The sequence below is a fragment of the Pseudophryne corroboree genome, chromosome 7, assembly GCF_028390025.1.
Source record: "Pseudophryne corroboree isolate aPseCor3 chromosome 7, aPseCor3.hap2, whole genome shotgun sequence".
NCBI classification, from domain to species: Eukaryota; Metazoa; Chordata; class Amphibia; order Anura; family Myobatrachidae; genus Pseudophryne; species Pseudophryne corroboree.
In genome coordinates, this window is record NC_086450.1 from 66,159,399 (window position 1) to 66,183,512 (window position 24,114).

The following is a 24,114-nucleotide window of genomic DNA, read 5'->3' on the forward strand; positions in this document are numbered from 1 at the left end:
GCTTGATCCTCAGCACTCACCAGCGCCATTTTCTCCACAGCACACCGCTGAGAAGCTGGCTCCCCGGACTCTCCCCTGCTGAACACGGTGACAGAGGGTTTGAAAGAAGGGGGGGGCACATAATTTGGTGCAGTGTTTTTTTATATATATATATATATATATATATATATATATAAGAAATAAAAGCGCTATCTGGGTAATTTTTTTCCCTGGGTCATTGGCGCTGGGTGTGTGCTGGCATACTCTCTCTCTGTCTCTCCAAAGGGCCTTGTGGGGGAACTGTCTCCAGATAGAGAATTCCCTTAGTGTGTGGTGTGTTGGTACGCGTGTGTCGGCATGTCTGAAGCGGAAGGCTCTTCTAGGGAGGAGGTGGAGCAAATGAGTGTGCTGTCTTCGTCGGCAACGCCGACACCTGACTGGTTGGATATGTGGAATGTTTTAAATGCAAATGTGAATTTATTGCACAAAAGGTTGGACAAAGCTGAGTCCAGGGAATGTACAGGGAGTTTAGCCCTGCCTTTCACTATGTCACAGGGACCTTCTGGGTCTCAAAAGCGCCCACTATCCCAAATAGAAGACCCTGATACCGACACGGATTCTGACTCCAGTGTCGACTACGATGATGCAAAGTTGCAGCCAAAATTGGCTAAAAGTATTTGTTATATGATTATTGCTATAAAAGAGGTGTTGCATATCACGGATGAACCCTCTGTCCCTGACACGAGGGTCCACATGTTTAAAGAAAAGAAACCTGAGGTAACCTTTCCTCCATCTCATGAGCTGAACGAATTATTTGAAAAGGCTTGGGAATCTCCAGATAAAAAACTGCAGATTCCCAAAAGGATTCTTATGGCGTATCCTTTCCCGACTAAGGACAGGATACGGTGGGAATCCTCCCCGAGGGAGGACAAAGCGTTGACACGCTTATCCAAAAAGGTAGCGCTGCCATCTCAAGATACGGCAACCCTCAAGGATCCGGCGGATCGCAGGCAGGAGACTACCTTGAAGTCTATTTACACACATACTGGTACCTTACTCAGACCGGCGATAGCGTCGGCTTGGGTTTGTAGCTCTGTAGCAGCGTGGACAGATACCTTATCTGCTGATATAGAAGGGTGAGGAATTGTTTGGGGAAGGTCTCACGGACCTAGTTGCTACGGCAGGTAAATCAACTTTTTTGCCTTATGTTTCCTCACAGCCTAAGAAAACGCCACATTATCAGATGCAGTCCTTTCGGTCGCATAAACCCAAGAGAGTGCGGGGATCTTCCTTTCTTGCCAGAGGTAAGGGCAAGGGGAAAAAGCTGCCAGCCACAGCTAGTTCCCAGGAGCAGAAGTCCTCCCTGGCCTCTACAAAATCCACCGCATGATGCTGGGGTTCCGCTGATGGAGTCCGCCCCAGTGGGGGCACGTCTTTGACTTTTCAGCCACGTCTGGGTTCACTCAAAGGTGGATCCCTGGGCAATAGAAATTGTTTCCCAGGGTTACAAGCTGGAATTCGAAGAGGTGCCTCCTCGCCGGTTTTTCAAATCGGCCCTGCCGGCTTCTCCCCCAGAGGGGGAGATAGTGTTAAAAGCTATTCAAAAATTGTGTCTTCAACAAGTGGTGGTCAAAGTCCCCCTGCTGCAGCAGGGAATGGGGTATTACTCAACCCTGTTTGTAATCCCAAAACCGGACGGTTCGGTCAGGCCCATTTTGAATTTAAAATCCTTAAACCTATACTTAAAAAGGTTCAAGTTCAAGATGGAGTCGCTCAGAGCGGTCATCGCCAGCCTGGAAGGGGGGGATTATATGGTGTCCCTGGATATAAAGGATGCATACCTTCATATCCCCATATATCCGCCTCATCGGGCGTACCTGAGGTTTGCTGTACAGGATTGTCATTACCAATTTCAGACGTTGCCGTTTGGGCTTTCCACGGCCCCGAGGATTTTCACCAAGGTAATGGTGGAAATGATGGTGCTCCTGCGCAAGCAGGGTGTCGCAATTATCCCGTACTTGGACGATCTCCTAATAAAAGCGAGATCGAGAGAACAGTTGCTGAACAGCGTATCACTCTCCCTGAGGGTGTTGCAACAGCATGGCTGGATTCTCAATATCCCGAAGTCACAGTTGATTCCAACGACTCGTTTGCCCTTCTTAGGCATGATTCTGGATACAGACCAGAAAAGGGTTTATCTTCCGATGGAAAAGGCCCAAGAACTCATGTCTTTGGTCAGGGACCTATTGAAGCCAACAAGGGTGTCGGTGCATCACTGCACTCGAGTTCTGGGAAAGATGGTGGCGACTTACGAGGCCATTCCATTCGGCAGGTTCCATGCGAGAACTTTTCAATGGGACCTACTGGACAAGTGGTCCGGGTCACATCTACAGATTCATCAGATGATCACCCTGTCCTCCAGGGCCAGGGTATCTCTCCTGTGGTGGCTTCAGGGTGCTCACCTTCTGGAGGGTCGCAGGTTCGGCATTCAGGACTGGGTTCTGGTAACCACGGACGCGAGCCTCCGAGGTTGGGGTGCAGTCACACACGGAAGAAACTTCCAGGGTCTCTGGTCAAGCCAGGAGGCTTGTCTTCATATCAACATACTGGAGTTGAGGGCCATATACAACGCCCTTCGACAAGCGGAAAATTTGCTTCGCGACCTACCGGTTCTGCTCCAGTCAGACAACATCACCGCAGTGGCGCTTGTAAACCGCCAAGGCGGACAAAGAGCAGAGTGGCAATGGCGGAAGCCACCAGGATTCTTCGCTGGGCAGAAAATCATGTAAGCGCCCTGACAGCAGTCTTCATTCCGGGAGTGGACAACTGGGAAGCAGACTTCCTCAGCAGACACGATCTACATCCAGGAGAGTGGGGACTTCATCAGGAAGTCTTTGTAGTGCTTGCAAGTCGGTGGGGACTGCCTCAGATAGACATGATGGCGTCACGCCTCAACAAGAAACTACCAAAGTATTGCGCCAGGTCGAGGAACCCTCAGGCAGTGGCGGTGGACGCCCTGGTGACACTATGGGTGTTTCAGTCGGTCTATGTGTTCCCTCCTCTTCCGCTCATCTCAAAGATATTGAGAATCATAAGACGAAGAGGAGTACAGACAATTCTCATTGTTCCAGATTGGCCGCGAAGGGCCTGGTATCCGGATCTGCAGGAAATGCTCACAGAAGATCCGTGGCCTCTTCCTCTCAGAGAGGACCTGTTACAACAGGGACCCTGTCTGTTCCAAGACTTACCGCGGCTGCGTTTGACGGCATGGCGGTTGAACGCCGGATCCTAGAGGAAAAGGGCATTCCGGATGAGGTCATTCCTACTCTGATAAAGGCTAGAAAAGACGTGACAGCGAAACATTATCACCGTATATGGGGAAAGTATGTATCTTGGTGTGAGTCCAGGACTGCTCCTCCAGGAGAATTCCATTTGGGCCGTTTCCTTCACTTCCTACAGACGGGAGTGAATTTGGGCCTAAAATTAGGCTCCATTAAGGTTCAGATTTCGGCCCTATCCATTTTCTTTCAGAAGGAATTGGCTTCTCTCCCAGAAGTCCAGACTTTTGTGAAGGGAGTGCTGCATATCCAGCCTCCTTTTGTATTTCCAGTGGCACCCTGGGACCTTAACGTGGTGTTGCGGTTCCTTAAGTCTCACTGGTTTGAACCACTTAAAATGGTGGAATTAAAATATCTCACTTGGAAAGTGGTCAGGTTGTTGGCCTTGGCATCGGCAAGGCGAGTGTCGGAGTTGGCGGCTTTATCTCACAAAAGCCCCTATCTGATTTTCCATGTGGATAGAGCAGAGTTGCGGAGTCGTCCTCAATTTTTGCCCAAGGTGGTTTCTTCTTTTCATATGAATTAACCTATTGTGGTGCCTGTGGCTACACGGGACTTTGATGATTCCGAGTCCCTTGATGTGGTCAGGGCATTGAAAATTTATGTAGCCGGAACGGCCCGGGTTAGGAAAACAGAGGCACTGTTTGTCCTGTATACAGCCAACAAAGTTGGCGCTCCTGCTTCGAAGCAGACTATTTCTCGCTGGATCTGTAACACGATTCAGCAGGCTCATTCTACGGCTGGATTGCCGTTACCAAATTCTGTAAAGGCCCATTCCACTAGGAAGGTGGGCTCTTCTTGGGCGGCTGCCCGAGGTTTCTCGGCTTTACAGCTGTGCCGAGCTGCTACTTGGTCGGGTTCAAACACCTTTGCGAAGTTTTACAGGTTTGATACCCTGGCTGATGAGGACCTCGTGTTTGCTCAGTCGGTGCTGCAGAGTCATCCGCACTCTCCCGCCCGTTTGGGAGCTTTGGTATAATCCCCATGGTCCTTACGGAGTCCCCAGCATCCTCTAGGACGTAAGAGAAAATAAGATTTTAAACCTACCGGTAAATCTTTTTCTCCTAGTCCGTAGAGGATGCTGGGCGCCCGTCCCAGTGCGGACTACATCTGCAAGACTTGTATATAATTTTTGCTTACTTAAGGGTTATGTTACAGTTTTGATCAGTCTCGGGCTGATGCTGTTTGGTTTCATACTGTTAACTGGTTCGTATATTCCATGTTATACGATGTGGGCTGGTATGAATCTTGCCCTTAGATTAACAAAAATCCTTTCCTCGTACTGTCCGTCTCCTCTGGGCACAGTTTCTCTAACTGAGGTCTGGAGGAGGGGCATAGAGGGAGGAGCCATTGCACACCCATATCTAAAGTTCTTTTTAGTGCCCATGTCTCCTGCGGAGCCCGTCTATCCCCCCTGGTCCTTACGGAGTCCCCAGCATCCTCTACGGACTAGGAGAAAAAGATTTACCGGTAGGTTTAAACTCTTATTTCTCTGACGTCCTAAGTGGATGCTGGGACTCCGTAAGGACCATGGGGAATAGCGGCTCCGCAGGAGACTGGGCACAACTAGGACTACCTGGTGTGCACTGGCTCCTCCCACTATGACCCTCCTCCAGACCTCAGTTAGAATCTTTTGCCCGGCTGAGCTGGATGCACACTAGGGGCTCTCCTGAGCTCCTAGAAAGAAAGTATATTTTAGGTTTTTTATTTTACAGTGAGATCTGCTGGCAACAGACTCACTGCAGCGAGGGACTAAGGGGAGAAGAAGCGAACCTACCTGACTGGAGATAGTTTGGGCTTCTTAGGCTACTGGACACCATTAGCTCCAGAGGGATCGAACACAGGACCCGACCTCGATCGTTCGGTCCCGGAGCCGCGCCGCCGTCCCCCTTACAGAGCCAGAAGCAAGAAGTGGTCCGGAAAATCGGCGGCAGAAGACCTCGGTCTTCAACAAGGTAGCGCACAGCACTGCAGCTGTGCGCCATTGCTCCTCATGCACACCTCACACTCCGGTCACTGATGGGTGCAGGGCGCTGGGGGGGGGCTCCCTGAGCAGCAATATAAACACCTTGGCTGGCAAATCATCACAATATATAGTCCCAGGGCTATATATGTGATAAATTACCCCTGCCAGAATCCATGAAAAAAGCGGGAGAAAAGTCAGCCGAAAAAGGGGCGGGGCTATCTCCCTCAGCACACTGGCGCCATTTTTTCTTCACAGTGCAGCTGGAAGACAGCTCCCCAGGCTCTCCCCTGTAGTTTTCAGGCTCAAAGGGTTAAAAAGAGAGGGGGGGCACTAAATTTAGGCGCAATATGTGTATACAAGCAGCTATTGGGGGAAAAATCACCCAGTTTTCTCTAACGTCCTAGTGGATGCTGGGGACTCCGTCAGGACCATGGGGAATAGCGGCTCCGCAGGAGACAGGGCACATCTAAAGAAAGCTTTTAGGATCACATGGTGTGTACTGGCTCCTCCCCCTATGACCCTCCTCCAAGCCTCAGTTAGGTTTTTGTGCCCGTCCGAGCAGGGTGCAATCTAGGTGGCTCTCCTAAAGAGCTGCTTAGAAAAAGTTTTTTTTAGGTTTAAATCTCAGTGAGTCCTGCTGGCAACAGGCTCACTGCATCGAGGGACTTAGGGGAGAGATTTTCAACTCACCTGCGTGCAGGATGGATTGGAGTCTTAGGCTACTGGACATAGCTTCAGAGGGAGTCGGAACACAGGTCATCCTGGGGTTCGTCCCGGAGCCGCGCCGCCGACCCCCCTTACAGATGCTGAAGATCGGAGGTCCGGAAACAGGCGGCAGAAGACTCTTCAGTCTTCATGAAGGTAGCGCACAGCACGGCAGCTGTGCGCCATTGTTGCTACACACTTCTCACTGACCAGTCACGGAGGGTGCAGGGCGCTGCTGGGGGCGCCCTGGGCAGCAATATTAAATACCTTTAGTGGCAAAGAATACATCACATATAGCCATTAAGGCTATATGTATGTATTTAACCCAGGCCAGATTTCTCAAAACCCGGGAGAAAAACCAGCCGAAAAGGGGGCGGAGCTTATTCTCCTCAGCACTCAGCGCCATTTTCCTGCTCAGCTCCGCTGTGAGGAAGGCTCCCAGGACTCTCCCCTGCACTGCACTACAGAAACAGGGTAACAAAGAGAAGGGGGGCATAAATTGGCGATATTTATATATTAAAAGCGCTTATAACAAAAACAACACCTTTTAGGGTTGTTTATATACATTTATAGCGCTTTTGGTGTGTGCTGGCAAACTCTCCCTCTGTCTCCCCAAAGGGCTAAGGGGGTCCTGTCTTCGATTAGAGCATTCCCTGTGTGGCTGCTGTGTGTCGGTACGTGTGTGTCGACATGTATGAGGACGATGTTGGTGTGGAGGCAGAGCAATTGCCGGTAATGGTGATGTCACCCCCTAGGGAGTCGACACCGGAATGGATGGCTTTAGTTATGGAATTACGTGATAATGTTAGTACATTACAAAAGTCAGTAGACGAAATGAGACGGCCGGAAAACCAGTCAGTACCGGCTCAGGCGTCTCAGACACCGTCAGGGGCTGTAAAACGTCCCTTACCTCAGTCAGTCGACACGGGTACCGACACAGATGAATTTAGTGTCGACGGTGAAGAAACAAACGTATTTTCCAACAGGGCCACACGTTATATGATCACGGCAATGAAGGAGGCTTTGCAGATCTCTGATACTGCTGGTACCTCAAAAAGGGGTATTATGTGGGGGGTGAAAAAACTACCTGTAGCTTTTCCAGAATCAGAGGAATTGAATGACGTGTGTGATGAAGCGTGGGTTAACCCAGATAGAAAACTGCTAATTTCTAAGAAGTTATTGGCATTATACCCTTTCCCACCAGAGGTTAGGACGCGCTGGGAAACACCCCCTAGGGTGGATAAGGCGCTCACACGTTTATCAAAGCAAGTGGCGTTGCCGTCTCCTGATACGGCCGCCCTCAAGGATCCAGCGGATAGGAAACTACCCTGAAAAGTATATACACTCATACTGGTATTATACTGCGACCGGCAATAGCCTCAGCCTGGATGTGCAGTGCTGAGGTAGTGTGGTTGGATTCCCTGACTGAAAATATTGATACCCTGGATAGGGACAGTATTTTATTGACTCTAGAGCAATTAAAGGATGCGTTTCTTTATATGCGAGATGCTCAGAGGGATATTTGTACTCTAGCATCAAGATTAAGTGCGATGTCCATATCTGCCAGAAGAAGTTTATGGACGCGACAGTGGTCAGGTGATGCGGATTCCAAAAGGCATATGGAAGTATTACCATATAAAGGAGAGGAATTATTTGGGGTCGGTCTATCGGATCTGGTGGCCACGGCAACTGCCGGCAAATCCACTTTTTTACCTCAGACCCCCTCCCAACAGAAAAAGACACCGTCTTTTCAGCCGCAGTCCTTTCGCTCCTATAAAAACAAGCGAGCAAAAGGACAGTCTTATCTGCCGCGAGGCAGAGGATAGGGTAAGAGAGGGCAGCAAGCAGCCCCTGCCCAGGACCAGAAGCCCGCCCCGGGTTCTACAAAGCCATCAGCATGACGCTGGGGCTTTACAAGCGGACTCAGGAGCGGTGGGGGGTCGACTAAAGATTTTCAGCAATCAGTGGGCTCGCTCACAGGTGGACCCGTGGATCCTGCAGATAGTATCTCAGGGTTACATGTTGGAGTTCGAAAGGTCTCCCCCTCGCCGGTTCCTAAAGTCTGCTTTACCAACGTCTCCCTCAGAAAGGACGACGGTATTGGAAGCCATTCACAAGCTGTATTCTCAGCAGGTGATAGTCAAGGTACCCCTCCTACAACAGGGAAAGGGGTATTATTCCACACTATTTGTGGTACCGAAGCCGGACGGTTCGGTAAGACCTATTCTAAATCTGAAATCCTTGAACCTGTACATACAGAAATTCAAGTTCAAGATGGAGTCACTCAGAGCAGTGATAGCGAATCTGGAAGAAGGGGACTTCATGGTGTCCCTGGACATAAAAGATGCTTATCTGCATGTCCCAATTTACCCCTCACACCAAGGGTATCTCAGGTTCGTGATACAAGACTGTCATTATCAGTTTCAAACGCTGCCGTTTGGTTTGTCCACGGCCCCTCGGGTCTTTACCAAGGTAATGACCGAAATGATGGTTCTTCTACGAAGAAAAGGCGTATTAATTATCCCTTACTTGGACGATCTCCTGATAAGGGCAAAGTCCAGAGAACAGCTGGAAGTCGGTGTAGCACTAACCCAAGTAGTGCTTCAGCAACACGGGTGGATTCTGAATCTTCCAAAATCTCAATTGACCCCGACAACACGTCTGCTGTTCCTGGGAATGATTCTGGACACGGTTCAGAAAAAGGTGTTTCTCCCGGAGGAGAAAGCAAGGGAGTTATCCGAACTGGTCAGGAACCTCCTAAAACCAGGAACTGTGTCAGTACATCAATGCACAAGAGTCCTGGGAAAGATGGTGGCTTCTTACGAAGCAATTCCATTCGGCAGATTCCATGCACGAACATTTCAGTGGGATCTGCTGGACAAATGGTCCGGATCGCATCTGCACATGCATCAGCGGATAACACTGTCACCAAGAACAAGGTTGTCTCTCCTGTGGTGGTTGCAGAGTGCCCATCTGTTAGAGGGCCGCAGGTTCGGCATACACGACTGGGTCCTGGTGACTACGGATGCCAGCCTACGGGGCTGGGGAGCAGTCACACAGGAAAGAAACTTCCAGGGTGTATGGTCAGACCTGGAGACGTCTCTTCACATAAATATACTGGAGCTAAGAGCGATATACAATGCTCTAAGCTTGGCAAAACCGCTGCTTCAGGGTCAGCCGGTGTTGATCCAGTCGGACAACATCACGGCAGTCGCCCACGTAAACAGACAAGGCGGCACGAGAAGCAGAAGAGCAATGACAGAAGCTGCAAGGATTCTTCGCTGGGCGGAAAATCATGTCATAGCACTGTCAGCAGTGTTCATCCCGGGAGTGGACAACTGGGAAGCAGACTTCCTCAGCAGACACGACCTTCACCCGGGAGAGTGGGGACTTCATACGGAAGTTTTCCACTTGATTGTGAACCGTTGGGAAAAACCAAAGGTGGATATGATGGCGTCTCGCCTCAACAAAAAACTGGACAGATATTGCGCCAGGTCAAGAGACCCTCAGGCAATAGCTGTGGACGCTCTGGTAACACCATGGGTGTACCAGTCAGTGTATGTGTTTCCTCCTCTGCCTCTCATACCAAAGGTACTGAGAATTATTCGGAAAAGGGGAGTAAGAACAATACTAGTGGCTCCGGATTGGCCAAGAAGAACTTGGTATCCGGAACTTCAAGAGATGCTCACGGAGGATCCGTGGCCTCTACCTCTAAGAAGGGATCTGCTTCAGCAGGGACCTTGTATGTTCCAAGACTTACCGCGACTGCGTTTGACGGCATGGCGGTTGAACGCCGGATTCTAAAAGAAAAGGGCATTCCAGAGGAAGTTATTCCTACCTTGATTAAGGCTAGGAAGGAAGTGACCGCACAACATTATCACCGCATTTGGAGAAAATATGTTGCGTGGTGTGAAGCCAAGAAGGCCCCAACGGAAGAATTTCAATTGGGTCGATTCTTACATTTCCTGCAGGCAGGATTGTCTATGGGCCTCAAATTGGGGTCTATTAAAGTTCAAATTTCGGCCTTATCAATCTTCTTCCAGAAGGAATTGGCTTCAGTGCCTGAAGTACAAACTTTTGTCAAGGGTGTACTACATATACAGCCCCCGATTGTGCCCCCAGTGGCACCGTGGGATCTAAACGTAGTTTTGGATTTTCTCAAATCTCATTGGTTTGAGCCTCTCAAATCTGTAGATTTGAAGTATCTTACATGGAAAGTAACCATGCTACTGGCCCTGGCTTCAGCCAGGAGAGTTTCAGAGTTGGTGGCTTTATCGTACAAAAGCCCATATCTGATTTTCCATTCGGACAGGGCAGAACTGCGGACACGTCCTCATTTTCTCCCTAAGGTGGTTTCGGCTTTTCACTTGAACCAGCCTATTGTGGTGCCTGCGGCTACTAGCGACTTGGAGGACTCCAAGTTACTGGACGTTGTCAGAGCATTAAAAATATATATTTCAAGGACAGCTGGAGTCAGAAAATCTGACTCGTTGTTTATATTGTATGCACCCAACAAGATGGGTGCTCCTGCGTCTAAGCAGACGATTGCGCGTTGGATCTGTAGCACAATCCAACTTGCACATTCTGTGGCAGGCCTGCCACAGCCTAAATCTGTAAAGGCCCACTCCACAAGGAAGGTGGGCTCATCTTGGGCGGCTGCCCGAGGGGTCTCGGCATTACAGCTTTGCCGAGCAGCTACGTGGTCAGGGGAGAACACGTTTGTAAAATTTTACAAATTTGATACTCTGGCTAAGGAGGACCTGGAGTTCTCTCATTCGGTGCTGCAGAGTCATCCGCACTCTCCCGCCCGTTTGGGAGCCTTGGTATAATCCCCATGGTCCTGACGGAGTCCCCAGCATCCACTAGGACGTTAGAGAAAATAAGAATTTACTTACCGATAATTCTATTTCTCATAGTCCGTAGTGGATGCTGGGCGCCCATCCCAAGTGCGGATTGTCTGCAATACTTGTACATAGTTATTGTTACAAAAATCGGGTTATTATTATTGTTGTGAGCCATCTTTTCAGAGGCTACTTCGTTTGTTATCATACTGTTAACTGGGTTCAGATCACAAGTTGTACGGTGTGATTGGTGTGGCTGGGATGAGTCTTACCCGGGATTCAAGATCCTTCCTTATTGTGTACGCTCGTCCGGGCACAGTACCTAACTGAGGCTTGGAGGAGGGTCATAGGGGGAGGAGCCAGTACACACCATGTGATCCTAAAAGCTTTCTTTAGATGTGCCCTGTCTCCTGCGGAGCCGCTATTCCCCATGGTCCTGACGGAGTCCCCAGCATCCACTACGGACTATGAGAAATAGAATTATCGGTAAGTAAATTCTTATTATAGTGTTGATCCCTGCATTATATAGCGCTCTGGTGTGTGCTGGCATACTCTCTCTCTGTCTCCCCAAAGGACTTTGTGGGGTCCTGTCCTCAGTCAGAGCATTCCCTGTGTGTGTGCGGTGTGTCGGTACGGCTGTGTCGACATGTTGGATGAGGAAGGTTGCGTGGAGGTGGAGCAGAGGCCGATAAATGGGATGTCGCCCCCTGTGGGGCCGACACCAGAGTGGATGGATAGGTGGAAGGTATTAACCGACAATGTCAACTCCTTACATAAAAGGCTGGATGACTTAACAACTGTGGGACAGCCGGCTTCTCAGCCCGCGCCTGCCCAGGCGTCTCAAAGGCCATCAGGGGCTCAAAAAACGCCCGTTACCTCAGATGGCAGACACAGATGTCGACACGGAGTCTGACTCCAGTGTCGACGAGGTTGAGACATATACACAATCCACTAGGAACATCCATTGCATGATCTCGGCAATGAAAAATGTGTTACACATTTCTGACATTAACCAAGTACCACATAAAAGGGGTTTTATGTTTGGGGAGAAAAAGCAGCCAGTGTTTCTCTAATGTCCTAAGTGGATGCTGGGGACTTCGTAAGGACCATGGGGATTAGCGGCTCCGCAGGAGACTGGGCACAACTATAAAGAAAGCTTTTAGACTACTGGTGTGCACTGGCTCCTCCCACTAAGACCCTCCTCCAGACTTCAGTTAGATTCTTGTGCCCGGCTGAGCTGGATGCACACTAGGGGCTCTCTTGAGCACCTAGAAAGAAAGTATATTTAGGTTTTTTATTTTACAGTGAGATCTGCTGGCAACAGACTCACTGCAGCGAGGGACTAAGGGGAGAAGAAGCGAACCTACCTAACAGGTGGTAGTTTGGGCTTCTTAGGCTACTGGACACCATTAGCTCCAGAGGGATCGACCGCAGGACCCGACCTTGGTGTTCGTTCCCGGAGCCGCGCCGCCGTCCCCCTTACAGAGCCAGAAGCAACGAAGAGGTCCGGAAAATCGGCGGCAGAAGACTTCGGTCTTCACCAAGGTAGCGCACAGCACTGCAGCTGTGCGCCATTGCTCCTCATGTACACCTCACACTCCGGTCACTGATGGGTGCAGGGCGCTGGGGGGGGAGGGGCGCCCTGAGGGCAATATATGACACCTTGGCTGGCAAATATACATCATATATAGTCCTAGAGGCTATATAGATGTAAAATTACCCCTGCCAGTATTCCAGAAAAAGCGGGAGAAAGTCTGCCGAAAAGGGGGCTGGGCTTCTCCCTCAGCACACTGGCGCCATTTTTCCCTCACAGTTCCGCTGGAAGGAAGCTCCCTGGCTCTCTCCTGCAGTCTAAACACTACAGAAGGGTAAAAAAGAGAGGGGGGGCACTAAATTTAGGCGCAGTATAGATAATATATATATATATATGATATATATAAAAAAGCAGCTATAAGGGAAAACACTCATTGATAGTGGGATCCCTGTGTTATATAGCGCTCTGGTGTGTGCTGGCATACTCTCTCTCTGTCTCCCCTAAGGGCTTTGTGGGGTCCTGTCCTCTGTCAGAGCATTCCCTGTGTGTTTGCGGTGTGTCGGTACGGCTGTGTCGACATGTTTGATGAGGAGGCTTATGTGAAGGCGGAGCAAATGCCTGTAAACGTGATGTCACCCCCTGCGGGGTCGACACCTGAGTGGATGGTGCTGTGGAAGGACTTACGCGACAGTGTCGACTCCTTGCATAAAAGGTTTGACGACATACCTATTGTGGGACAGCCGGCTTCTCAGCCTGTGCCTGCCCAGGCGTCTCAAAAGCCATCAGGGGCTCTAAAACGCCCGCTACCTCAGATGGCTGACACAGATGTCGACACGGATACTGACTCCAGTGTCGACGACGATGAGACTAATGTAACTTCCAGTAGGGCCACACGTTACATGATTGAGGCAATGAAAAATGTGTTGCACATTTCTGATGTTACCCCAGGTACCACAAAAAAGGGTATTATGTTTGGAGAGAAAAAACTACCAGTTGTTTTTCCTCCATCTGAGGAATTAAATGAAGTGTGTGAAGAAGCGTGGGCTTTCCCTGATAAGAAAATGGTAATTTCTAAGAGGTTACTAATGGCGTACCCTTTCCCGCCAGAGGATAGGTCACGCTGGGAAACATCCCCTAGGGTGGATAAAGCGCTCACACGCTTGTCAAAGAAGGTGGCACTACCGTCTCCGGATACGGCCGCCCTGAAGGAATCTGCTGATAGAAAGCAGGAGGCTATCCTGAAATCTATATATACACACACAGGTGTTATACTGAGACCGGCTATTGCTTCAGCCTGGATGTGCAGTGCTGCTGCTGCTGCGTGGTCAGATTCCCTGTCAGAAAATATAGATACCCTAGACAGGGACACTATATTGCTAAACGTAGAGCATATAAAAGACGCACTTTTATACATGAGGGATGCACAGAGGGATATTTGCCGGCTGGCATCCAAAATTAGTGCAATGTCCATTTCTGCCAGGAGAGGGTTATGGACTCGGCAGTGGACAGGAGATGCAGATTCCAAACGACACATGGAAGTTCTGCCTTATAAGGGTGAGGAGTTGTTCGGGGATGGTCTCTCGGACCTCGTTTCCACAGCAACAGCTGGGAAGTCTACATGTTTACCCCATGTTCCCTCACAACCGGAGAAAGCACCGTATTATCAGGTACAGTCCTTTCGGCCCAATAGGGGCAAGCGGGTTAAAGGCGCGTCCTTTCTGCCCAGAGGTAGGGGAAAGAAACTGCAGCATACAGCCAGTTCCCAGGAGCAAAAGTCCTCCCCCGCTTCCTCTAAGTCCACAGCATGACGCTGGGGCTTCACAGGCGGAGCCAGGTACGGTGGGGGCCCGTCTCAAAAACTTCAGCAATCAGTGGGCTCGCTCACGGGTGGATCCCTGGATCCTTCAAGTAGTATCTCAGGGGTACAAGCTGGAATTCGAGACGTCTCCCCCCCGCCGTTTCCTCAAATCTGCCTTGCCAACCACTCCCTCAGGCAGGGAGGCAGTGTTACAGGCAAATTTACAAGCTGTATTCACAACAAGTGATAGTAAAGGTGCCCCTACTTCAACAAGGAAGGGGTTACTATTCCACAATGTTTGTGGTACCGAAACCGGACGGTTCGGTGAGACCCATTTTAAATTTGAAATCCTTGAACACATATATAAAAAAATTAAAGTTCAAGATGGAATCGCTCAGGGCGGTTATTGCAAGCCTGGACGAGGGGGATTACATGGTATCACTGGACATCAAGGATGCTTACCTCCATGTCCCCATTTACCATCCTCACCAGGAGTACCTCAGATTTGTGGTACAAGATTGTTATTACCAATTCCAGACGTTGCCGTTCGGTCTATCCACGGCTCCGAGGGTCTTTACCAAGGTAATGGCCGAAATGATGATACTCCTTCGAAAGAAGGGAGTTTTAATTATCCCGTACTTAAACGATCTCCTGATAAAGGCGAGGTCCAGAGAGCAGTTGTTGGTCGGGGTAGCACTATCTCGCACGGCTGGATTCTAAACATTCCAAAGTCACAGCTGGTCCCTACGACACGTCTGCTGTTCCTAGGGATGGTTCTGGACACAGAACAGAGAAAAGTGTTTCTCCCGGAGGAGAAGGCCAAGGAGCTGTCATCTCTAGTCAGAGGCCTCCTAAAGCCAAAACAGGTGTCGGTGCATCACTGCACGCGGATCCTGGGAAAAATGGTGGCTTCCTACGAAGCGATTCCATTCGGCAGGTTTCATGCAAGAACCTTTCAGTGGGACCTGTTGGACAAGTGGTCCGGATCGCATCTTCAGATGCATCGTCTGATAACCCTGTCTCGGAGGACAAGGGTGTCTCTGCTGTGGTGGCTGCAGAGTGCTCATCTTCAAGAGGGCCGCAGATTCGGCATACAGGACTGGGTCCTGGTGACCACGGATGCCAGCCTTCGAGGCTGGGGGGCAGTCACACAGGGAAGAAACTTCCAAGGACTATGGTCAAGTCAGGAGACTTCCCTGCACATAAATATTCTGGAACTGAGGGCCATTTACAATGCCCTAAGTCAGGCAAAACCCCTGCTTCAAAACCAGCCGGTACTGATCCAGTCAGACAACATCACGGCGGTCGCCCATGTAAATCGACAGGGCGGCACGAGAAGCAGGACGGCAATGGCAGAAGACACAAGGATTCTCCGATGGGCGGAAAATCACGTGTTAGCACGGTCAGCAGTGTTCATTCCGGGAGTGGACAACTGGGAAGCAGACTTCCTCAGCAGGCACGACCTCCACCCGGGAGAGTGGGGACTTCATCCAGAAGTCTTTCAAATGATTGTAAACCGGTGGAAAAAGCCACAGGTGGACATGATGGCGTCCCGCCTAAACAAAAAGCTAGAAAAATATTGCGCCAGGTCGAGAGACCCGCAGGCGATAGCTGTGGACGCTTTAGTAACACCGTGGGTGTACCGATCGGTTTATGTGTTCCCTCCTCTTCCTCTCATACCAAAGGTACTGAGGATAATATGGAGAAGAGGAGTAAGAACTATACTCATTGTTCCGGATTGGCCAAGAAGAGCTTGGTACCCGGAACTTCAAGAAATGATGTCAGAGGACCCATGGCCTCTACCGCTCAGACAGGACCTGCTGCAGCAGGGGCCCTGTCTGTTCCAAGACTTACCGCGGCTGCGTTTGACGGCATGGCGGTTGAACACCGGATCCTGAAGGAAAAGGGCATTCCGGAGGAAGTCATTCCTACGCTGATTAAAGCTAATAAAGAAGTAACCGCAAACCATTATCACCGCATATGGCGAAAATATGTTGCGTGGTGTGAGGCCAGGAAGGCCCCAACGGAGGAATTTCAGCTGGGCCGTTTCCTGCACTTCCTACAGTCAGGGGTGACTATGGGCCTTAAATTGGGTTCCATTAAGGTCCAGATTTTGGCTCTATCGATTTTCTTCCAGAGAGAACTGGCTTCACTACCTGAAGTTCAGACTTTTGTTAAGGGAGTGCTGCATATTCAGCCCCCTTTTGTGCCTCCAGTGGCACCTTGGGATCTCAACGTGGTGTTGGATTTCCTAAAGTCACATTGGTTTGAGCCACTGAAAACCGTGGATTTGAAATATCTCACGTGGAAAGTGGTCATGTTGTTGGCCTTGGCTTCGGCCAGGCGTGTATCAGAATTGGCGGCTTTGTCATGTAAAAGCCCTTATCTGATTTTCCATATGGATAGGGCAGAATTGAGGACTCGTCCCCAGTTTCTCCCCAAAGTGGTATCAGCTTTTCATCTGAACCAACCTATCGTGGTGCCTGCAGCTACAAATGACTTGGAGGCTTCCAAGTTGTTGGATGTAGTCAGGGCCCTAAAAATCTATGTTTCCAGGACAGCTGGAGTCAGAAAGACTGACTCGCTCTTTATCCTGTATGCGCCCAACAAGTTGGGTGCACCTGCTTCAAAGCAGACTATTGCTCGCTGGATCTGTAGTACGATTCAGCTTGCACATTCTGCGGCTGGACTGCCGCATCCTAAATCAGTAAAAGCCCATTCCACGAGGAAGGTGGGCTCTTCTTGGGCGGCTGCCCGAGGGGTCTCCGGCTATTCAACTTTGCCGAGCAGCTACTTGGTCGGGGTCAAACACGTTTGCTAAATTCTACAAGTTTGACACCCTGGCTGAGGAGGACCTTGAGTTTGCTCATTCGGTGCTGCAGAGTCATCCGCACTCTCCCGCCCGTTTGGGAGCTTTGGTATAATCCCCATGGTCCTTACGGAGTCCCCAGCATCCACTTAGGACGTTAGAGAAAATAAGAGTTTACTCACCGGTAATTCTATTTCTCATAGTCCGTAGTGGATGCTGGGTGCCCATCCCAAGTGCGGATTGTCTGCAATACTTGTATATAGTTATTGCTTAACTAAAGGGTTATTGTTGAGCCATCTGTTGAGAGGCTCAGTTGTTATCATACTGTTAACTGGGTATTGTATCACGAGTTATACGGTGTGATTGGTGTGGCTGGTATGAGTCTTACTCGGGATTCAAAATCCTTCCTTATTGTGTCAGCTCTTCCGGGCACAGTATCCTAACTGAAGTCTGGAGGAGGGTCTTAGTGGGAGGAGCCAGTGCACACCAGTAGTCTAAAAGCTTTCTTTATAGTTGTGCCCAGTCTCCTGCAGAGCCGCTAATCCCCATGGTCCTTACGGAGTCCCCAGCATCCACTACGGACTATGAGAAATAGAATTACCGGTGAGTAAATTCTTATTTTTGTTCCCCCATCAGATGAGTGAATGAAGTGTGTAAAGAAGCGTGGGTTCCCCCGATAAGAAACTGGTAATTTCTAAAAAGTTACTGATGGCGTACCCTTTCCCGCCAGAGGATAGGTCACGTTGGGAGATATCCCCTAGGGTGGATAAGGCGCTCACACGTTTGTCAAAAAAGGTGGCACTGCCGTCTTAGGATACGGCCACTTTGAAGGGGCCTGCTGATAAAAAGCAGGAGGCTATCCTGAAGTCTGTATATACACACTCAGGTACTATACTGAGACCTGCAATTGCCTCAGCATGAATAGTGCTGCTGCAGCGTGGTCTGATACCCTGTCAGATAATAATAATACCCTAGACAGGGATAATATTTTGCTAACATAGAGCATATTAAAGACGTCGTCTTATATATGAGGGATGCACAGAGGGATATTTGCCGGCTGGCATCCAGAATTAATGCAATGTCCATTCTGCCAGGAGGGTATTAGAGACCCGGCAGTGGACAGGTGATGCTGGCTTTAAAAGGCACATGGAGATTCTGCCTTATAAGGGTGAGGAATTGTTTTTTGGATGGTCTCTGGGACCTCGTATCCACAGCAACAGCTGGGAAGAAAATTTTTTACCTCAGGTTTCCTCACAGCCTAAGAAAGCACCGTATTTTCAGGTACAGTCCTTTCGGCTTCAGAAAAGCAAGCGGGTCAAAGGCGCTTCCTTTCTGCACAGAGACAAGGGAAGAAGGAAAAAGCTGCACCACACAGCCAGTTCCCAGGATCAAAAATCTTCCCCCGCTTCCTCTGAGTCCACCGCATGACGCTGGGGCTCCACAGGTGGAGACAGGTGCGGTGGGGGCGCGTCTCGGAAACTTCAGGGACCAGTAGGCTTGCCCACAGGTGGATCCCTAGGTTCTGCAAGTAGTATCACAAGGATACAAGCTGGAGTTCGAGGCGACTCCCCCTCGCCGTTACCTCACATCAGCCTTGCCTGCTGCCCTCGGAGAAAGGGAGGTAGTACTGGCGGCAATTCACAAACTGTACTTCCAGCAGGTGAAATCAAGGTACCCCTCCTTCAACAAGGCCGGGGTTACTATTCCAAAATGTTGTGGTACCGAAACCAGACGGTTCGGTGAGACCCATTCTAAAATTGAAATCCTTGAACACTTATATACGAAGGTTCAAGTTCAAAATGGAATCGCTCAGGGCGATTATTGCAAGCCTGGACGAAGGGAATTTCATGGTATCACTGGACATCAAGGATGCTTACCTGCATGTCCCTATTTACCCTCCTCACCAGGAGTACCTCAAAATTGTGGTACAGGATTGTCATTACCAATTCAAGACGTTGCCGTTGGTCTGTCCCCGGCACCGAGGGTATTTACCAAGGTAATGGCCGAAATAATTATCCCGTACTTGGACGATCTCCTTATAAAGGCGAGGTCCAGGGAGCAGTTGGTCGGAGTAGCACTATCTCGGGAAGTGCTACAACAGCACGGCTGGATTCTGAATATTCCAAAGTCGCAGCTGGTTCCTACGACGCGTCTACTGTTCCTGGGTATGGTTCTGGACACAGAACAGGAAAAAGTGTTTCTCCCGGAGGAGAAGGCCAAGGAGTTGTCATCTCTAGTCAGAGACCTCCTAAAACAAATACAGGTGTCGGTGCATCAATGCACGCGAGTCCTGGGAAAGATGGTAGCTTCTTACGAAGAAAATCCATTCGGCAGGTTCCATGCAAGGATCTTCCAGTGGGATCTGTTGGACAAGTGGTCCGGGTCGCATCTTCAGATGCATCGGCTGATAACCCTGTCTCCAAGGGCCAGGGTGTCGCTGTTGTGGTGGCTGCAGAGTGCTCATCTTCTAGAGGGCCGCAGATTCGGCATACAGGACTGGGTCCTGGTGACCACGGATGCCAGCCTTCGAGGCTGGGGGGCAGTCACACAGGGAAGAAACTTCCAAGGACTATGGTCGAGTCAGGAGACTTCCCTACACATAAATATTCGGGAACTAAGGGCCATTTACAATGCCCTAAGTCAGGCTAGAACCCTGCTTCAACACCAGTCGGTGCTGATCCAGTCAGACAACATCACGGCGGTCGCTCATGTAAACCAACAGGGCGGCACAAGAAGCAGGATGGCGATGGCAGAAGCCACAAGGATTTTCCGATGGGCGGAAAATCATGTGTTAGCACTGTCTGCAGTGTTCATTCCCGGAGTGGACAACTGGGAAACAGACTTTCTCAGCAGGCACGACCTCCACCCGGGAGAGTGGGGACTTCATCCAGAAGTCTTCCAAATGATTGTACACCATTGGGAAAGGCCACAGGTGGACATGTCGGCGTCCCGCCTCAACAAAAAGCTAAAAATATATTGCGCCAGGTCAAGGGACCCTCAGGCGATAGCTGTGGACGCTCTGGTAACACCGTGGGTGTACCATTCGGTGTATGTGTTCCCTCCTCTGCCTCTCATACCCAAGGTACTGAGAATAATAAGGAGGAGAGGAGTACGAACTATACTCGTGGTTCCGGATTGGCCAAGAAGAGCCTGGTACCCAGAACTTCAAGAAATGTTATCAGAGGACCCATGGCCTCTGCCGCTCAGACAGGACCTGCTGCAGCAGGGGCCCTGTCTGTTCCAAGACTTACCGCGGCTGCGTTTGACGGCATGGCGGTTGAACACCGGATCCTAAAGGAAAAAGGCATTCCGGAGGAAGTCATTCCTACGCTGATTAAGGCTAGGAAAGATGTGATCGCAAAACATTATCACTGCATATGGCGAAAATATGTTGCTTGGTGTGAGGCCAGGACGGCCCCAACGGAGGAATTTCAACTGGGTCGATTTCTGCACTTCCTACAGTCAGGAGTGACTATGGGCCTAAAATTGGGTTCCATTAAGGTCCAGATTTCGGCTCTGTACATTTTCTTCCAAAAAGAACTGGCTTCACTGCCTGAAGTTCAGACTTTTGTTAAGGGAGTGCTGCATATTCAGCCCCCGTTTGTGCCTCCAGTGGCACCGTGGGATCTCAACGTGGTGTTGGATTTCCTGTAGTCACATTGGGTTGAGCCACTTAAATCCGTGGAGCTAAAATACCTCACGTGGAAAGTGGTCATGCTGTTGGCCTTGGCGTCGGCCAGGCGTGTATCAGAATTGGCGGCTTTGTCATGCAAAAGCCCTTATCTGATTTTTTTATATGGATAGGGCGGAATTGAGGACTCGTTCCCAATTCCTTCCTAAGGTGGTATCCGCTTTTCATGTGAACCAACCTATTGTAGTGCCTGCGGCTACTTGGGACTTGGAGGACTCCAAGTTACTGGACGTAGTCAGGGCCCTGAAAATATATGTTTCCAGGACGGCTGGAGTCAGGAAAACTGACTCGCTATTTATCCTGTATGCACCCAACAAGCTGGGTGCTCCTGCTTCTAAGCAGACTATTGCTCGCTGGATCTGTAGCACGATTCAACTTGCACATTCTGCGGCTGGACTGCCGCACCCTAAATCTGTAAAAGCCCATTCCACGAGGAAAGTGGGCTCTTCTTGGGCGGCTGCCCGAGGGGTCTCGGCTTTACAACTTTGCCGAGCTGTTACTTGGTCGGGTTCAAACACATTTGCAAGAGTCTACAAGTTTGATACCCTGGCTGAGGAGGACCTAGAGTTTGCTCATTCGGTGCTGCAGAGTCATCCGCACTCTCCCGCCTGTTTGGGAGCTTTGGTATAATCCCCATGGTCCTTACGGAGTCCCAGCATCCACTTAGGACGTCAGAGAAAATAATATTTTACTCACCGGTAAATCTATTTCTCGTAGTCCGTAGTGGATGCTGGTCGCCCGTCCCAAGTGCGGATTGTCTGCAATACTTGTTTATAGTTATTGTTTAACTAAAGGGTTATTGTTGAGCCATCTGTTGAGAGGCTCAGTTATATTTCATACTGTTAACTGGGTATAGTATCACGAGTTATACGGTGTGATTGGTGTGGCTGGTATGAGTCTTACCCTGGATTCAATATCCTTCCTTATTGTGTCAGCTCTTCCGGGCACAGTATCCTAACTGAGGTCTGGAGGAGGGTCATAGTGGGAGGAGCCAGTGCACACCAGGTAGTCCTAAAGCTTTCTTTAGTTGTGCCCAGTCTCCTGCGGAGACGCTATTCCCCATGGTCCTTACGGAGTCCCAGCATCCACTACGGACTACGAGAAATAGATTTACCGGTGAGTAAAATCTTATTTTTCTTTCTCCTGCCTTCGCTGAAATGTTTAATGTAAAGTATAATCATGTGTCCCCTGCAGGAGCATGAAGCTGAAATGAACCTGCTAAAGGACAGTCATGACAAGGAGATACAGAAGATTTATTCAGATCTCAACACGGAGAAGCAGAAACTCCTGGATGAGCTTCAGCAGCAGCTAGAGAGAACTCATCATTCAGAGATGGAGCATACCCTGCAGCAGGTGAAGGTATGATCGCTACTTGTAGTTTATAGTATTGGTTCCCATATTTTGTCAAATCACAGCACCCTCCAGCAGGGGTTCCCAACCATGGTCCTCAAGGCACATTAACAGTCCAAGTTTTAAGCATCTCCATGCCTGAGAACAGGTGACTTAATTAGTACCTTGGTTATATTGATTTAGCCATCTGTGCTTAAGTATGTATATCACTAAATCCTGGACTGTTAGTGTATCTTGAGGACCAAGGTTGGGAATCACTGTCCTACAGGGGATCAGTACGAAATCCTGCTGGACGGGATCCCGGTAGTCGAAATAACGACACCGGAATCCCGACCAGCACAATCCCGATAGGGGTGGCGAGCGGAACGCAGCCCCTTGCGGGCACGCTGCGCTCACCACGCTGCGGGCACGGTTCCTTGCTAAGCTCGGCACACTAATTTATTCTCCCTCCCTACGGAGGGAGAATATGTTGGGATTGTGCCAGTCGGGATTCCGGTGTCGGTATTTCGACCGCCGGGATTCCGTCCGGCGGGATGTTGACCGCATCCCGTCCTACAGTATCTGCATGTTTTTTTTCACGGCACCCCTCGGCCAAAAGTTTTTTTTTTTTTTTTATTGGGGAATTCACAAGTATTATATTAAGTGACTTGTGCTTACCGTTCACCCTTAGGTACAGTTGTGTGGCAGTAGACAGGGATGTGCTTCTGTTAGTCCACATATTTTATAATTGCCAGCCACTAACACTGGTTTTGCTTATCACATGGACCATAAATAATTTCAGTTAGTCCTGGACCACCAGCCCATGGCACCCCTACAAGTTCCCCACTGCGTCCTATTTGGAGACCACTGGTCTGTAGAATTATTACACACTTAGAGCTCATTAGTATAAATGGATTTTCTCTAACGTCCTAGTGGATGCTGGGGACTCCGTAAGGACCATGGGGAATAGACGGGCTCCGCAGGAGACATGGGCACTTCAAGAAAGAATTTAGATTCTGGTGTGCTCTGGCTCCTCCCCTCTATGTCCCTCCTCCAGACCTCAGTTTGAATCTGTGCCCGGACGAGCTGGGTGCTGTTCAGTGAGCTCTCCTGAGCTTGCTGTAAGAAAGTATTTTGTTATGTTTTTTATTTTCAGGGAGCTCTGCTGGCAACAGACTCCCTGCATCGTGGGACAGAGGGGAGAGAAGCAGCCCTACTCTCTGAAGATAGGTCCTGCTTCTTAGGCTACTGGACACCATTAGCTACAGAGGGATCGTACACAGGATCTCACCCTCGTCGTCCGATCCCAGAGCCGCGCCGCCGTCCCCGTCGCAGAGCCGGAAGACAGAAGCCGGGTGAGCATAAGAAGCAAAGAAGACTTCGAAATCGGCGGCAGAAACTCCAGTCTTCACTGAGGTAGCGCACAGCACTGCAGCTGTGCGCCATTGCTCCCACACACACCTCACATACTCCGGTCACTGAAAGGGCGCAGGGTGGGGGGGGGGGGGCCTGCGCCCTGGGCAGCAATTGGGACCTCTTTGGCAAAAAGTACACATATATACAGTTGGGCACTGTATATATGTATGAGCCCCCGCCAAAAATTGTACATTGAAGCGGGACAGAAGCCCGCCGCTGAGGGGGCGGGGCTTCTTCCTCAGCACCCACCAGAGCCATGTTTTTCTCCACAGCACCGCTGAGAGGAAGCTCCCCAGCCTCTCCCCTGCAGATACACGGTAGAAGAGGGTAAAAAGAGAGGGGGGGGGGCACATAATTAGGCGCAAAAATCAATATAAACAGCAGCTACTGGGTTAACATTAAGTTACTGTGTTATTCCTGGGTTTATAGCGCTGGGGTGTGTGCTGTCAACTCTCTCTCTGTCTCTCCAAAGTGCCTTGTGGGGGAATTGTGTTCAGATGAGCATTTCCTGAGTGTGTGGTGTGTTGGTACGTGTGTGTCGACATGTCTGAGGTAAAAGGCTCTCCTAAGGAGAAGATGGAGCAAATGTGTGTGTGAGGGGTGTCTCCGTCGACAACGCCGACACCTGTTTGAATATGTGTATTTAAGTGCTAAGGTGAAATTATTGCACAAAAGATTAGAGAACAGACAGGGAATCTACCCATGTCT

The 24,114-nt window shown here is 49.9% G+C and overlaps 1 protein-coding gene across 1 annotated transcript in view; it reads left to right on the forward strand.

Annotated features, from left to right (window-relative positions):
* Positions 1-24,114, forward strand: part of PCNT (pericentrin) — a 474,261-nt gene that overhangs the window by 62,660 nt on the left and 387,487 nt on the right. Inside the window, exon 8 of the mRNA XM_063933256.1 lies at positions 21,856-22,020. Within this exon, the coding sequence (XP_063789326.1) occupies positions 21,856-22,020 (165 nt within the window). The remainder of the gene's footprint in view (positions 1-21,855; positions 22,021-24,114) is intronic.